Consider the following 18640-nt stretch of genomic DNA (forward strand, 5'->3'; position numbering starts at 1 on the left):
AAATCGGTAATCCGAACAAGGTCCGGTCCCAGTTAGTTAGGATTATTGGGACTCTACTGTAATTGTTTATTACTTGCTAGTTGTGTAATTTGATTGGTGGCATAAAAGTTTGTAGAATATCATTTTGTTTCTCATTTTTATAAAGTTGCTACAATTTATTTGAATGAAAAATTATTTTTTTGGTGCAGCTTTTAGTAAACAAGTCAAGCAGAAAGTTTCTGGAACATCACTCCAAATCCAGACATTGGAAGAGGAAGTAACCTATATATTCTCAGTACGAGCACAGACCATAGATTATGGGCCTGCCACTACAGCCAACATCACTACAGGACCACAGGAAGGGTCTCCATCTAAACCAAAAGATCTAGTTATGAGCAAAACAGCATATAGTGTTGACATGCACTGGACAAATGGGCAGTCTGGCAAAGGACCAATTTTGGGATATTACATACAGTGCCGACGCAAAGGTTAGTTGGTAACAAATATTTCTACATTTTTCTTCATAGCACATAAAGACTGGTGAGTTCATCAAGATCAGTTCAGTTTTCAGAAAAGTGCTCCACATAACTTGTGTTATTATTGTTCTTCATTATACATTGAAACTGATTGCATCTCTGAAATCATCTTTCATATTTCTGAATTACATACCAGTGTCACTGGTCAGTAAGAGAGCTTAATAGGTTCCAATTCAGATGAATAAAAAGAAATTATGTTGTTCTGGTATCATGATATGTGATGGTGTCTCAGGTATAAATTTGGGTATGAAAGTAATATAGTCACATAGAATCCAAAATACAGTTAAGTTCCAGAATTTTCCAATCCCATATACCAGTTGTGCCTCTGATCTGTGATAAGGCTTCACGTAAAGGACACAGACAACCTCTCTTCACTTTTTTTCTATCAAGACAGAATCGTTATCTTCAGTATCACTGGAGATGTGTGAGAAACAATACAATCTACTGCAAAGGCTTCAAAACCCATAATTTGAACTTACAGGTCTTAGTTTAGTGTTATGATATTCATGGTACTTATCCTGGACATCCCAGGTCCATATGTTAGTAGCTTTATTCTCCATCAGTGGCACTGACCTGATCTTCCTAAGCCAGTTCACTGCCCCTAAACACATATCCCTATCAGTGGGCTGTGGCTGTTCGTAGCAATTAATGACTCAGCACTCTTCTTGTCTATTGGTGATAGTTATGATCATTGCTGCGATATGGATTTCTATGTTGAGGCTTAGTATTTTTTTTTTTGCACTTGACTATATCTTTAGTGTTAAACTGAGTGTCCTCACTGTTGACTAGAACACATCTTGATGATGTTGGAACAAGTGTGTCTTCAGAAATAAACAATCACCCAGTGATCTTGTTAGAATAGTTTTGTCAGTCTGGAGCTCCTATCTATCATGATCCATAACTGATTTTCATGCCTGCAAAAGATTCCGTCTGTGGCTAACATTATGGCTGCAGTCTGGTGAAATAAGAAAACAAAAGACTGTGATATACATTATGCAGTATCATTGGTTATTCTTGCCACACGAATTCCTGTTGGATGGATGCATTTTTCGTTTACAACCTTCAACACAACGTCCTTTGAACCTCGAAACTTAATTTTCTGCAGCTAGCACTGACAAGCATCCAATATCACAAAAAATTGTGCCCCATAGTCATCTAGTGCCTTCCCGGGACAGTCATAAATTATGTTGTCAGTGTTATAGTCTACATCTTGGCAACTGCTGACAATGGATGATATTTGCTTTCAGTGTGGGAGGGAGGGGCTTCATCTCCATAGGTGGTTGCCTCATTTGCTTTTCCCTATTTTGCGACTGGTTGTGTGGATTGAAGTTCTGAATGGTGATGTAGAATGAAGGTGGTGCTTTGGTCCAGGGTTGGCTATATCCATGTGCAGTTGCCTGATGTGCATAGAATTGCCTCGTCATTTGACGGCTTGCAGTGTAGTAGCTGTCAAACACACTTTTTCTGATTTTACGGTAGTGAAATGAGATAATGGGAATTGCATTATTTGCTGGGAGACCCCAACTTGGTTGTTCGGCCACCTGGTGCAGTTCTTTCTATTGCATCCCACTTTAACAGCTTGCATGTTGATGAATTTGAGATTAAATGATTAGGACAGCAGAGTAGTGAACAATATACTTAGAGCATCCTCAATAAAATATACTGGTGTGTTTTCATCTATTCTCTAAATATCCGTTTTCCTGTGTGATGATCGAATTGGTGAGGTAACTGGTTTTATCTGTGTTATTGAGAATGTTAGATGTTGTCTGATAACTGCAGCATAAATATGGCATTCCTGCTCTGCTCCTCACTGGCGATCTGCATTGTAGAGATGAAATGAAATGACCGTATGGAGTTTGGCCACCTAGTGCAAGTCTTTTTAGTTGACACCACTTCGGTGACTTGCATCTCAGAGATGATGAAATGATGATGAAGGACAAACACCCAGTCCCCTACCGGGAATTGAACCAGGGCCCCCTTGTGTGGTAGGCGGTAACGCTACTGCTGCACTGCGGAGGCAGACGTTGTAGAGATTAATGTCAACAGCTGAATTTTTTTTTTTTTATGCTATCTCCTGCTGGCCGGATTTGACATTCAACACTGCTTCTTTCTGTAGTTTTGTGAAGCTTTATTTGATCCACAATTGTGCCAATGTCTGAATTAACTAGAATATCTACCAAACTGTATTATGTAGAATATGGAATTGCGAATTATTTAGGTAGAATGAGGTCACCGACAAGAACTGACACTGTGCACCTTAAGCATGTTTATTGCACACATATAGAAAAGCACCAGAAATGAACTGTGCCCTTAGCAGAAAGTGCTCCTCTTTATGCATAGATGGGATTTTCTCACAATTACTGTAATTCATAAATAAGTAAGCCTCCATAATTCACAAACATTAAAGGATAAATAATTGTGAGAGGTGGGGTCAGGCAACCTGATCTTCCCAGCCAATCATTATACAGGGTGTATACACCCCAGGACAACTGAGAAATCTGGGAAAAACCCTAGAAATTTTTTATTCGGGAGAAAACTGGGAAAAACTTGGGAATCTTTTATAATTCCGGGAATTTTCATTGTTTTTGTTTTCAGTTAAATTTTTGTAGTTTTGACTGGTCATAACTGCTACTCTGACAAAGAATTTTACTTTAGCCCACTACTGTAAATAATGCTGCAGCAATAAAACATAAATGGAGGGGGGGGGGGGGAGGGAATAAAACTTAAGTTGCAAAGGAAATGCACTATTTATAACAACAAAACACAGCACACACACAAATGTCTGCTAACAGCAAAATGTGTAAAAGGCTTTAGGACGAAGACTATATAATACTTCATAACAACAAACTGCTTCCAATGAGCGTGACGTCACAACTGTTTACATTAGGTTCATTTAAGCAGTTACCAGTGGGCTTATGCATATGAGCAGCACTTTCTCCTGCATCTGGCTGCTTGAAGTGTGGTTCTTAGCTGTATGAGCAATAGCAACAAGCAGCCAGATGTTAACCAAAAAAAATTTTCTGGTGTGTCCAAGCTGCCAGATTTGCACATCGCAAAGCAGTCTGAGTTGTAATAGAGTGAGGAGTAATCTCCCCGTGAACCCTGGTGGTTTTGCTGTTTCCTCTTCGTTTACAGCTTTCAAATCAAATGAAAACAAAATATATTTCTGTGTCCAGGAGCTATAAAGTGAATTAAAATACATTCATATAATTATAGAAGGCTAAAATATGTCGTTAGTTTCAGTTTTCTGATTTCATTTTATTTCCATGTTTTTGGCAGTCAGGCATTAATTGCCTTGCAGAACAGTGAAGTTATTTTTGTTTATTTGCTAAAAAAATGGCTTTAATTAATCTTTTCCATAGAGGCAGCCAATTTATTTGAAACAGTATTGACTAGTGTCAACAGTTTGTGCGATTTCAAGTGCACGCTTTTATCATCTGGGACATATGGTATTATGCCATAATGAAGAACTAAACATGAGATAATAACAGTACTGATACTCCAAGATGATTTTCATCTGGAAAGCCACACTGAAAAGTTTAGTATCAGTTTGGGACCTACTTCTGTGTGAATTTGGACATATAAATGTGCTCTTTAAGCTGAATCATGCATTTTAGTGTGGTTTACGAAATTCTAATGCTCTTGGAGTATCCTCTGATGTCCTGTTTCATTTATGACGCAATGTGAAATTTGTTAATGCTTTATACGTATGAACATATGGGCTACCTACATCATTGTAGCTGCACATGCACGGTAACACCATTTTCTGGTGCTCTCTGACAACTGCTGAAATGAGTTGTAACAGGTCGCGGAAAAATATAACAATTGGTGTTTTGAAAGTGTTACTTTCAAAGTATATTTTATTTTACGCAATGTGAATTATGTTGCACATGTGAACTGCTTTGAATTTCGTAAATCACAGAGTGTTTGATTTTTATTTAAAGCTTAACACTGGGAGGGCCAGCCACTTAGAAGAATTTTGAGCCCAGAAGACCAGACATTTATGGCATTGCTTAAAATTTTACTTTCACATTTGTGTGATGTATCAAAGTGTAACACAAGCAAAAATGACAGATATTATATGTGAAAGCTTAGCTTTCCTTGTAGCTACTCTATGTACATTAATTTAAACTATTAAACTTTTCCTATTTGTGTGCTTTTGCTACTTGACAGTGATGTTGGTATAGGCTGACTACATCATATATCCTATGCTCTGAGTCACTATGTTTACTTGTGACACACCTTCCAAAAGACGAAACTAAAATTTTGAAAACTGCTTTAAAAAAGCCACTCCATCAGTGTTAGCCAAAAATTTTTAAAGAAACCTTACAGCCCAAGCACGTTTTGATACCTACAGAATTTGCAAGGGAGCAAAAATTGTTCGCAGAATTTGAAAACTGGCAACCAGAAGTGGTTTTTTAGAATCAATTTTGAAATGTTTACATGACCACCCAGAAGCAGTATTGGAAAATCGGTTTACAAAATCTGGTTTTGGAAGCCCCATGTAAACATGACAAATATCTACCATAGGCTGGCAGAATCATGTGACACGAGCTATAATTGGCTTTCAAAAGCACATCCCAATCTTGATTTTAATACTTCAGAAACTAACATTCAGTGTTTGGTGGAATTCGACTATATAATTTTGTAATATGAAAATGTGCAACTTCCATGTTGGATCTTTCCAAAACACATTTTTTTATTTTTTTTCTGGGGTTCATTTTGTAAAACTCCGTGAAGTTCTATGCCAGTTTATAAAAACTTAACCATTCAAAGGATTTATAAGTTTTACGGTTCAGCGGGAACGTATACTGTCACTTAACATGGAAAAAGTGTATTTTCACCCAGGAGAAAGTGTATTTTTAACTGGGAGATCTGGGGAAAAACCTGGATTTTTCCCCCCTGTCTGTTTATACATCCTGTTATAATTGCTTCACAATGTTGGACAATGCAAAGCATGTACAATACTGATGCTTGAATTACTCTGAAGAACTGATTGTGTAGAATTAAAAGATGTTGCAAGATCCATTACCAGTAGTTCTCACATTATCATCTTGCAATCATCACCATAATCTCTACAGCCTAGCAAGCTGGATGAATCTCTTATCATAAATCTTTGTCAATCAGCAGTTCTCTTCATATGTTTGTTGCCAGCTGGCATCTATAGCTTTTAGACTCTTGAAGACCTGCTTCTACAACCATCATAAGGTCTTCCTTTTGGCATTTTCTCAACAGAATTTCAATCAAAGTATATTTAAGGAGTCCTGTGATGGCTTTCTCGCAGACTTTTTTCTTTGTCCAACTGTTAACAGACATCTTTTTTTATTTACCAATTTCTTTTTTAGACAATAACAGAACAACTTCACTTCTGTTGCTTTGATATGACTCATAACTAGTGAAATAATTGTTGTTGCCTCCAATCTGCTTGTGGTGAGATTGACACAAACAGTGGAAGCCTACATGTTCACATGTTTCCATCAGGTACAAAGTACATTTTTTTCATGGTGATCTTGGAAGCCTGGGGAAATGTTTCATCCCAAAGTGTATAACATACTTTATGTTTTGAGAAGTTCTGTATTTCTCCAATCTCTTGGCATACCGTGTTATCCAAAGAGAGAGAACACTACACAGGCACAGGAAGTTAACTCAGGCATAGGTAGCTGTTCAAAATCCCTGTCCAATTCCAATTCTTAGATGATCCCTTGAAGATCATGATAGAAACATAAAGGCTAAGTTATGAGGGCAATCCTCCATTGTGGCCAAGCAGCAGGATTTTGGAAGGTGATGGGGTGACTGGAGAGATAAGGCACAATTTTAGAAACGTAATTATGGTCTGTGGAGGCCTCAGTGAGGCTTGTGGTATTTTTCGAGGACTGCTCGTCACTACAGATATGACAGTCAGGGATGGCTAGGCTGTATGGAACGGACTTTATGGTATGGAATGGATGGTAGCTGTCAAAGTTGAGGTATTGCTTGTGGTTGGTAGGTTTGATATAGACAGAGGTGGAGGTCAATAACAAGGAAGGTGGCTTGTTGGGTTGAGGAGGACCAGTTAAAGCAAACGGGGAAGAAGATGTTGAGGTTTGGGAGGAATGAGGATAGGGTGTTGTCACCCTCAATCCAGATCACAAAGATGTCAATGAATCTGAACCAGGTGAAGGGTTTGGGATTCTGGATGGTTAGAAAGTTTTTCTCTAGATGGTCCATGAATAGGTTGGCATAGGATGGTGCCATGTGAGTGCCTATAGTCATACTCCAGATTTGCTTGCAGGTGACACCTTCAGGGCAGAAGTAATTTTTGGTGATGATACTGTTGGTCATGGCAACTAGGAAGGAGGTTGTAGGTTTGGAATCCATCGGGCATTGGGAAATGGGAAAGGTAGTGTTCAATATGGAAGGCCTGAACTCTGGAGAGTTGGTGGAAGATATAGTTGGTATCTTTTATATAGGAGGGCAAGTTGTGGGTAATAGGCTGAAGTAATAGTCTGAAAGTGTTGGTCAACAAAAGCAGAGATTCTTTCAGTGAGGGCACAGTAACTGGACAAAATAAGGCATATTGGGTTTTTGCAGTTTCAGAAGCATATAGAAATATGAGTGCAAGGAGTGACGGGGGTGAGGAGAGAGATGGAGTCAGAGGGAAGGTTCTGGGATAGGCCTAAGGATTTGAGGACAGGCTGGATTTCTGGAATGGGGTCACTGTGGCATAATTTGTAGGTGGATGAATCTGACAACTGGCGGAGTTGTTCTGCCAGATAATCCTTGCGGTTCAAAACAACAGTGGTGGAGCCTTTGTGAGCTAGTAGGATCAGTTTTTAGGTGGTGGATTGTGGCTGTCTCTGCGGGTGTAAGGTTAGCTTGTAAGGTTAGTCCTGGCTGCAAGCCCTTCTTCCGCAGTGATCTCCTTCTGTTGATATTCGACCAGCCCTTAACCCTCACCAACATAGTCCTACAAAGCCATGTCAGTCAGGCCCAGACCTCCTTCCAATACCTCCTCTCCATCCATAAAATTCTCCTACTGTGCAATCCCAAATTTCTGGATCTCACGTCACACACTGAAACACTTGCCCGCCAGAAAAAAATCTCCACGATATTAAGTCACTTCCTATTTCCACCTTGGGCTACCACTATCCACCACCTCTACAACAACCTCCAAACCTCCCCTCTCCCCCCCCCCCCCCCCCCTGCATCCCTTCATAGCTGACAAACCATATAGAATTCATGCCTTTGCCTATCTGCTACTCAGCATCTCCTCTATATGGTGAGTAGCAACTATCCTTTTCATAATATTGTCATATTTTGCACTTACATTGATGTACCCTCTGAAGTTTTGAGTGAAAGTTCTGTGCTTTTTCTTTGAGACTTAACTCTTTTTTTTTATTGAAGCGTCAAAGTTTTGTGTGAAAAATGCTAGATCATTTGCAAAAGCAAGACATTTGAGTTAAGATCAATCTGTTGACCGCCTAATATCTTTCCATCATGGATACTTTGTTGGCTCATTTCTATCTCCGATTTTTGGATTACCTTCTCCTGGGTACAATTAAACAGAATTAGTGAGATGGCATCTCCTAGTCTTATTCTTATTTTGCTTGCAAATAGTTCAAATTTGTGTGTTTGTTAACGATTGTTATATAAGTACTGTTGTGTCTATTCCAAATGCCTCCATTACTTATGAGTGTGTCCAAGTCTCTGCAGTCTTCTTAAAATCAACATATTTTGCGATCACCTCTTTTTTCCCTGTTGGCATTTTGGTTTTGTTTAAGGCATTAATAGTGAAGAAGTGTTATGCACGTGACCATCCTTTCCTGAATTCTGCTTATCCTCTCCTAGTTGCTGATCTATCTGTGTGACTCTCTCTTTGTTCGTGCTTATTCAAGGCATGTTGCTTCAGAATGGTAGGCACACAACTGTATGATACTGAGGAAATTTAATAATTTCTTTTCTTTTGTCCATCTCAGCTGCATCAATATACAATTTTTGCTGTGTACCGGTTTCAGGCTGACACAATCATTCTCAAACTTCACACCTTGTTATTAACCATAAGTAGTCATACAGAATGGTGCCAAAAAGCACGAATAGCTTCTGTTTAAAACTTCAAACTGTGAGTAACAAGTACTCTCATTGAACGATGTAGGTTCAGGTATAATGGTAGACACATAAGAAAAGCTATCTTATCAATGGGAGTTCTTGTTGCTCACAGTTTGACATTCTGTAAAAGGCTATTCATGCCTTTTGGCACCATTTTTATGGCTAATTAAGTTAATAGCAAGGTGTGGTTTAAGAATAGGTGTGTCAGTACGAAACTGGTAACCACTGTAGTGAAAATTGTATATTCATGCAACAGAGAGGGAAACAAAATTATCAATTTTCTCAATACTTTGTATTCTATTCTGTAATGCTGTGGAGAATATCTTGTATGTGACTGAAAAAAGTGGTATGCCTCTGTAGCTGTTGACATTTCTTTTGTCATCTTTCTTGTGCAACAGGTGAATAACTGCATTTCTCCAAGTATCTGGAGTCTTCTCTGTGTGCCAAATCTGTTGAAAGAGTTTTTGGCTGTGCTAGTACTTTGTCACCAGCCTATCTAAGAATCTCTGCAATGATTTAGTCTTTGCCAGATGTTGTATTATCTTTTAGGCATTTTTTGTTTGTCTTTATCTGGTATGGAGACTAGTTTACCAAATGCTGAGTGGGAAGTATCCTGCACAACTAGATGAGCCCATTGTCCCATCCCTCTTCTTTGTAAGTGGTTTGGAATATTTGGCTGCATGGTCACAATTATGTTTGTTGTTCAGATTAATTTCCTGAGATCATGCTTAAAGCACGAGTTTGGTGCTGAACAGCCTTGGAGCTTTGACTTGAGGGTTTGATTGAAGTCTCTGATGTTATTCTGTTCTGTTCCATTTCCTGTTCTTCTCCTTTGAAGTTCTCTCAAGTGGAGTTCACTTTTTCTACCTTCTGAATGGTTTCCTAGATCATGATCACGTTCATATTCATCACCATAGGTACCTTTTATTTTTAGCTAGAAATATTGTTTGTTTTGCTTCTGCAAGGATCCTTTGAGCTATTTTGTTCTATTCATGAGAGTCTGGTGCATCCTATTTTGTATTCTTATTTTCATTTTTACATTTTATTAATGATGATTTAAACATGATTGTAGGAAAACATGATTCAAACTTGATAATGAGCTGCATTTCATATTTGGACACAAAGTAGAATTGAATTTATAGATATTTTGTTAAGGATGCTGAATCGAGAAAGCTAAAGTGCACAGGAAGCAGTGAATAACATGATGGGAAGTTAATATGTTTGATTCATTAGAATGATTTTGCAGCTGAAAAATGTGTTATGTCCTATGTAAAGTTTGTTTCTGGACTCATAAGTTATATTGTTTACTTTAATTCACTGTAACTGTAATTTATTTCTTCATTGCTTTCTTAAATTAATGAAGATTATATGCAGATATTGTAATCAATTCCTTCTCGGATTACTTTCAGTTTTGATCTGTTTGTCAATATTGCACTATTTTGAGAGAAACACAAGATAGAAAATATTATCATTGTGTTTCATTTACAGTAAAGTGGTGTGAAAGTAAATAATATCACTACTTAAACCATGTACAGATTCAATTAAACGAAGTAACTGGCTATTTAAAACACTGAAGATGACAAAGCAATTGGCCCAAAATCTTGTTAACATTGTTTGTGTTATTTAATTTTATGCATATTAACAATTAATTTAAAACTTTTTGATAGAGTTGTGTATTTTTGTCTTGATACTATTCTTTCATTGGTTTACAAAAGCCATTGCCCTTTCATCTGGCCTGTGCTGTTGTAACATTTTTAAAAATAATAATTTTAGAATTAACAGCAGCCTCAGTGTTTATTTACTTATACAATATATTTTCTTTTCCAACAGCCATGGAAGATTGGGCTACTTGTAAGTTTCAAGATGTTTCTTAACTGAGAACAAATAGTATAGTGCCTTACTTGAAATCTTTTCCAAAAACTGAGCTTTGTTTGCTAATAAAGAATCACTTTTAGTATTGCCACATGATGTAGTTCCTCCTAGCACATAATAGTAAACATGTAGAAATTTCATGTAAGTGTTAATGTATGTCTTTGCATGTAAACCTATACATAAAGACCAATGTGAACCTGCAATTAGATTTGTACAAATTACGGTTCTTTTTTCCAAAATTGATTCCAATAATTGTGCAGAAATTATATGATGGAAGATGATCATTATCTATATACTCTCTAGTCCAAAATCTATATATGAATTTTAAATATGAGGATAAGGCAAATGAGAGCATTCACTTACCAATTAGTATGCTGAGAATACCAGGGAAAGTGGACAATGTGTTAGAACAGTTTACAAAATTAATTATCTATTATTGGAACTGGAGAGTTATTCATGAGAAGCTGAGACTCTCAATGACTGTTCATTCTCTTTAACCTGCCCATTTCTCCCATATATCTTAGGCTACTGTCATTTTTTCTCATGAAAATTGATGTTAATCTGAGTTGTTTTGTGTTGATGATGTCTCTGGATGAATAATTCCTTTTTGGTAGTTGACAGGTTATTTTTCCAAATTTTTAGGTGTTCTAGTTCATTGATGAAAATAATTGTATGTTGCTGTAAATCTTTGATGTTGAATGTACGCAGATAATTTCATCTTGCAACATTTTTATCAGATTTAATATAAACATTTTTTCCCCTTTATATTCTTCCTCTCATGTTTCTCTCTCTGAATTTAGTCTCAGATTTTTTTCAGATCATTCCCCCATGATAAAAAGTAATATTTGTATTCAGATTTGAGTCTATTGCTGACCAAGGAGCCACATGTTTATAATAAATAAAATCAAACAGAGGAAACTCCAGTGAGGAACATCAACGATGTTGGAAAAGACAAGGTTACTACTTACCGTAAAGAAGACTCATCAATTTGCAGACAGGCACAGTTAAAAGACACTCATATAGCTTTCGGCCACAGCCTTCATCAGTAAAAGAGGGACACACACACACACACACACACACACACACACACAAGCAAGCAAGCACAGCTCATGCACACATGACCGTTATCTCCAGCACCTCGGGCTGGAATGCAACATCACGTGGGATGCAAGCACCAATCTGGAGTGGCTGGAGAAGGGGAATGGGAAGGGATGTACTGTATGTGTGGGGAGAGTGATGAACACTGTCTAGTGGATTGTGCATGGACTAGACTGCCAACTGGTGCAGTGTTAGGAGGTTGTAGGGCAGGGAGATGGGGACAAAAAAGGAGTGGAGCAGGGAAAAACAGGTGGATGTGTTGGTAGAGAGCTGCAAATAAACAGGATGGGAGTTGATAATGGGAAGGAGATGATAGGACAGAGTTGGTTGAAACAGTTGGGTGTGGGGACAGCATTGGCAGTATAGGTTGAGACTGGTATAATTCTCCTTCCTCTTCCTGGCCCCTCCAGATTGCTGCTTGCATCCCACATGAAGTTGCATTCTGGCCTGAGATGGCAGTTGTGTGTGTGAAGGTGCATGTTTGTGTGTGTGTGTGTGTGTGTGTGTGTGTGTGTGTGTGTGTGTGTGTGTGTGTGTGTGTCCCTCTTTTACTTACGAAGGCTGTGGCCAAAATATATATGTGAGTGTCTTTGAATTGTGTCTGTCAGCAACTTGATGTGTCTCCTTTACAGTAAGTAGCAATCTGTCTTTTCCTACATTGTTAAAATAAATAAGAACTACATGGGTTAACCTCTTTCTAATACTGAAGAATAAATGGATGTACAGGGTGTATGGGCTACATGTATACACAAACAAATCCATATAATGCATATAATGAAAGAACTTGACACTTAATGTTGTTGGGTAAATATGAAATTGACCGAGACACTCTCCAAGATGTAATCTGCACTGAGTTCAATGGTGCATGTGTGCCAGTTACAGGGCACACCTGTCTTCACATGTTGGTGAACTATGCAGTGCCACAGATGTCTTCTGATATCATATTCCAGCAAGGAGATGTTATCACATTTCCTCATGAGACATTCCATAAGTGTTTGATTGGAAGGGAAGGGCGGTTTCCATTGCCTGGCCCCCTTGGACTCCCAATCTGACTCCACTGGGGGTTTATCACAGACATTGTTTACAGAGCAAGGGTTTGAGACATGTTAGATTTGAGTCAAGAGAAGTGGAGCACCATTTCGATAACTGTAAAGCTACAAACAGTGCCGACATTGAACTGTACCATCATACATTAAAATGTTTGAGCTCCTGTGTACAATGTTTGGTGAGCAAACATATAAACCTTAATAGAAACTTAAATATAAACAAAAGTTTTTGTATACGTGTAGTGCAGACACCCTGTATAATACTGGGCACAACACTCAGTTAGTACTGTAATCTCAAGAATGATGCCACATTTTTCATGTGTCTACTAAGATTGCATGCAAATAAAGGATCTGATTTAAAAATTGATTTTGTGGATAGCACATTTAAAAACAGTAATATCTAGTATAAGTAGGATAATACTGATACTTGAGAACACGAATTTCAGTGCCTACTCCAATACTTTGGCCCATCCCAGAACCTGTGCCCACACTTTTCTGTGATTGATTACTGGTATACTTTCGACTATCCAAATTAGTTGTCCTTTCTATTATTGTGCACAATGTTATGATGGCGAATCCAGTCATTTTCTGTACACGCTATGATCTGTGTTGTTATGCATAGTTGCTGCCTGGACTCCAACCAGATTGGGATTGAAATGTTGTGCTGGTAATGGATTCAATAACTGGGCTGGACAATCAAAAGCACATCATCCCAGAGCCTCTCCTCAGAGTCCATCTCCCTCCTCAACCAAATTACTACTCTCACAAAATCCTTAAATTTAAGCAAGACACTCTATTATAGCTTGTTACTATGCTCCTAAGAGTATCTCAGCTCTTCTTGATCAACATGTCCTATCCACTGCTTGCATCAAGAAAACAATTTAATCATTTGTTTGCTATCCCCTCAGCTGTGCCGCCATCAGACACTCTCCAGATGTCCTGGTGACTCCAAACCACTACATCATTCCCTAATACAGTTGATAACTACATTTTTTACCTAGGGTTCATACGTTTCTTAAGAGTACAATATGTTTTATATTGTGCAATAAAAGTCCTTACAAGTGCTTGTTTTGTCCTCCATTTATTACATTCATTACAAGTACTTATTTTTGTCTTGCCAGTTATATTCAAACTTAAAAATCAGTTATCTTGTTGAATTAAAAAGGTGAAAAAAAGACTGGATGTATATGTCAAAGGTTATAGCAGTCAGGAGGGTCCCTCAGCTGTGTGATATGTAGGGAGAGGGATAAAGCTATTCCTGTCTCAGGCATGTAGAATAGAGTGAGGGTACAATTACACATAGTACTAGCAACTAACACGGTTTGCTGCATGTTAACTCATTTCTGCAGTGCCTTTAGTGGGAGATACTATATGTTCGCAGCAATGGCAAGGGGCACAGAAACCTTAACTGAATAATACACATGTGAGTGATTTATTGGCCATCCCTACTTGTAAGACATTTTTGGTGAACACATTGCAGAACAGATATATTTTTGAATATTTTGATTAAAATACCTGGAAAGTGTGTGTTTAGTCAACTGTGGCCATGGCAAGATGAATGGCAAGTGCCATTGAAAGACATTCAAAAAGGAAAGTGTAAGCTGTGCTTAAAGGACATTGATATGATGTTGGAAGAACCAGCAGTAAAAGCCCATGTGGAAGGTATGTGTTAGATGATGTTAAATGTAACTTGATTAGAATAACTTGACTTGGAACAGTAAAAGATTAGTGTGCATTCATGATAGCTCGAAATTGTGAAAATTTACCGGAAAGATGGGGTACTTGACAATCAAAAAAACAACAATAAATGTAATAGAGGTAAAGGTAAATTACTTGAGTGCTGCAGTTAACTGCATGCTACGCCCACAAACTGTATTGCAAAACTTATAATTCGCGAGCACTTTCATTATATAGGTGACACAAAGATGTAGAATTCTCATAGCAAGATGTGAATTATGGACTAAATCATCAAATTCAGTATGGTGTATGCTGGATTGTTTCTCAGCAGCTATCGAGACCCAATGAGGATGGAGCTGGGTCAATTGATGGGAGAGCTTCATTGCTGGCAAGTTAAACCTGGAACTGGAATGATAGAGGATGCAAACATTTAAAAACATTAAGAGACCCATCTAGCAGACTGTACAGAAAACATGATACATGATGCAAATTTATTTTTTTCTTGACGTCACTACAGCAATGAGTGCAACTATTGTCAGTAAAAAAAAAAGATGTTTAAAAGTCCTTAATTTTCATTTTGTAAATTCTATACAAACCCTGTTACCCATTATTGTTTGTCCTCCGGAGTGGAGATACACAAACAAATTTGCGACACAGCAGTAGGCACATACTTGCAGTCCTCTAATGCCAGCTTTGTTATGGCCACCTAGAGGAAACCTTCCTAAGCACCCAAGGTCCAAAATTCCTTGTCTAGTGAAGCCAAATGATGATTTAAGCCCAGGACTAAGGCCCTAAAAAGTAAAAAGTCACTCCTCCTCAACATCAACAGCTCTCCCATTCACTTCATATAGTCCTCCTCAGCTCGGCATGCTACCTCCTGAGACATTGACCCCTATGTATCTGCAGGCTCCATAAAAACTTCTGTTTCTATCAAGCACATCTGCAGTGATGGGCACTAAGGCCTTTGCAAACAAGCCTCCGAACCTAGTCCAAAAGCAGATTTCTCATGGCTTGCCCTTATACACTGCCAATCTGTTCACTTCCATGAACCAGCTGCAAAAGTGCACATCGTTCACTACCCTTGTAAATGGGAATAACACAACCTTTGATCCTACAATTTTCCTGGTCCCATCTCTACTAGCCTCAGTCCCACACTGTTTCCTCTTTTCTCACTCTACACTCATACATTCCTCTCAACAGTCTCCCTCTTCTTCTGCTCTATCTTGCTCTCACAGTCTGGTGCCTCACATTGTATGACACAACCAACTCCCACTGCCTCAACTAAATGACCAAAGTGAACTCAGCACTGGGCTCACAACCTTTTACTCTCAACCATCAGCCACTCTTCCCTTCAACACTCCCTCTCACTTCCTGCCTCCTTCCTCTCCCTGCCAGCTTCACTCGATTTATCCCCTTATTCCAGTCGAGCTGCAGATACAGCACATTGTAGTTGGCCAGGACAATGTAGTTAAGCAGATTGTGTGTGTGTGTGTGTGTGTGTGTGTGTGTGTAAGCTTTTATGGCAGATATATTCGAAAGCTTAGCAACATTTTCAGTCTTATTCCATGAGGTTTTGAGCTTGCAGCCTGATGACTTCGACATCTTGCCATGACATTTCGCCTGACAAGCCATTCAGCCATCCCCGGGTGAGTTTTACACTCAACTGAAGGTGGTGGAATGTTTGTCAGCCGAAATATCATGTCATTCAGCTGCAAACCAGAACATTCAATACACTGGGAACACTTCAAGTGTTCAGTCTTGTTTATATGTTTATCAACCACTAAATGCCTCGAGGATATGGTGAGTCATTATCTGTCTCCTTCTGCGATTTATTTTCCATCAAGAGGTATCTGTCATTTTTAGTGTCTGGTATAGAATAGTTGTGTACTGCAGTTGACTGTCGTTAGAGCCGCTCCAATAAATGCCATTTTGTTATATCTTGATATGGTATATAACAGTAATGTGCCATGCAGTCAGGAGTATCCACTTTACTAGCAAATATAGTTTCCTATTGAGTGAAACTGACTCAGTATGGTGTTTTATGGTGGCATTCATGTTGGGATGTAGCAATCACCACACTACTAGCAGTATACAAATTTTCTTTCTTGATTCTGAAGTATTTTTATTAACATATGTGAACAGTTCACTATAGTTCACATTGACATGCTGTTCATAGCCAAGCATTTTATTTGTGATGATGGTGAGTATGGCACTGAGAGTGGACACATGTTAATAAAACTACTTTGAGATTGGGCTAGAAAGTTTTTATATTACTGACATATAGATATAATTTTCTTTACTAAAATAAATATTTCATATTCATTTATGTTTTTTGTTGGAAATGCTACCATCTGAGAAGACAGATTTATTGGCGTAGTGTTATATTTCGTGTAATAAAATTCTTCTGTCTGATGTGTTATTTGTACCTTGAGGTTCTTTTGTGAGATTTTTATTGTACATCCTTTTTCTTGCTTTTGTGTTTTGATTTTGTGTAATATTTTAGAGATATGTGTTCATTTCTTGTAAATGTTACAGATGATACAAGATGGCAGACAGTGATACGCACAAAAAATGGGGAACTTCAAGAATTTACCATATCTTATCAAAACTTATTACCATCAACATCATATAAGTTCAGACTGATTGCTTATAACAAGTATGGAATTAGTTATCCAGCTTATTCTAATGATGTGGTATGTAAAGAAAAAACGAGTTAAATGAAATATGGTATTTTCATGTACTTTATTTTTTAACTGCTGATTTTGTTGAAATAATGTGCCATAATGATAGTCTTACATGCCGAAAATGAACTTAAATGATTTTCCTTTTCAAACAATGTTCCAGGTTTTAACTCCATCAAAGCTTTATGTGGAATATGGATACCTGCAACAGAAGCCCTTTTATCGACAAACGTGGTTCATGGTGGCTCTTGCTGCTGTCTCAATTATCATTATTATAACTATTATAGCAGTACTTTGTGTTAAGAGCAAGAGCTACAAATATAAACGTAAGTACAAATGATATCACAGTGACATCAAAGACGTTTGAAAGACACGGCAAAGTTTTTATAATTACATTACTTCAGCACAGTGACAATGACTGCACAGTGATAGTTTCTTATTTACATTAATGGTGGTTATTATATATCCACTGATCCAGTTACCAATGTATCTTATGTATTGTAATTATTTTCTTATCAAATGTTGACCCTTTCAGATTTGATTACAAGTCAAAAGTCTTCAAAATACTTAATTTGCAATTTTTATTACTCTGAGAATTCTCTCGTTTTTCCATTTTGATGTTAGTAATAACTAAAGCAATGTTATTCATTGTGACTTTCATTCAGTGGTGCCTTCATTGTAAGTAAATCTAGTAAAGTGATTCAGCAAAATTTTCTTCTCATTTAAAAGTATTTTATTTTTGGGTGTAATAAATATGTTGCACTTCTATCAGTGGATGCCAGCTTGTTATATAATTCTTTATATTGGATATTTTTCTTGTAGTTATATACACTGTATTGATGTATACAGGATGTATATGCCTCGGGACAACCGGGAATTTTTTGAGACATGAGAAATCCAGGATTATTTTAGAGTTCCAAGAATTATTTGTTGTTTTGGTTTTCAGTTATATTTTTGTAATTTTGACTAGTAAGAACTGATACTCTAACAAAGAATTTTACTTTAGCCGACTACTGCAGAATAATACTCCAGCAACAAAACATAAGCAAGAGAAAAACACCAAAATAAAACTTTTATTGCAAAGTAAATGCACCATTTACAACAGAGAACAGTGCACATGCAAGTGTCTACCAATGGCAAAATGTGTCAAAGGCTTTAGGATGATGATTATGCAATACTTTGTAATTACAAACAGCTTTAAATGAGTGTAACATCACAACTATTTACATTTCTAACAAGTCACTGAAAAATGTTGTGAGTGGTGATTAGGGAAGCTGTACTTTCAAAGTAAATTTCCTTTTATGCAAGATGAATTATGTTACATGTGAGAAAGTGCAATGAATTTCTTAAACCACAGGGCATTAGATTCTCATTTGAAACTTAACAGCAAGGACTAGCCACATAGAAAAGTTTCGGGCCTAGAAGACCAGCCATTTTTGCCATTATTTGAAATTTTTCTGCCATGCTAAGAAAGCTCAAGCTTCAAGGTTACTTTTTCATTTTTATTTTAGTTCTTTCATAGATAATCAATTATACACTAATGATGGAAAAAGTATAATTACACTTTAAAAAAAAACACAACATGAGTTCTTGAGCAATTTAACTCATAACTGGCTTTTCTGTGGGAAAGTCAAAGTGCTTGACACAACATATACTCGATTCAGTG

At 37.5% G+C, this 18640-nt stretch overlaps 1 protein-coding gene across 7 annotated transcripts in view; it reads left to right on the forward strand.

Annotated features, from left to right (window-relative positions):
• Nucleotides 1-18640, forward strand: part of LOC126272780 (protein sidekick) — a 614097-nt gene that overhangs the window by 590072 nt on the left and 5385 nt on the right. For all 7 annotated transcript variants that reach the window (XM_049975937.1, XM_049975981.1, XM_049975945.1 and 4 more), the window contains 3 exons: nt 189-467; nt 16829-16986; nt 17138-17300. In XM_049975937.1, coding sequence (XP_049831894.1) covers nt 189-467; nt 16829-16986; nt 17138-17300 — 600 coding nt within the window. The remainder of the gene's footprint in view (nt 1-188; nt 468-16828; nt 16987-17137; nt 17301-18640) is intronic.

Source organism: Schistocerca gregaria, chromosome 1 (genome assembly GCF_023897955.1).
Source record: "Schistocerca gregaria isolate iqSchGreg1 chromosome 1, iqSchGreg1.2, whole genome shotgun sequence".
NCBI classification, from domain to species: Eukaryota; Metazoa; Arthropoda; class Insecta; order Orthoptera; family Acrididae; genus Schistocerca; species Schistocerca gregaria.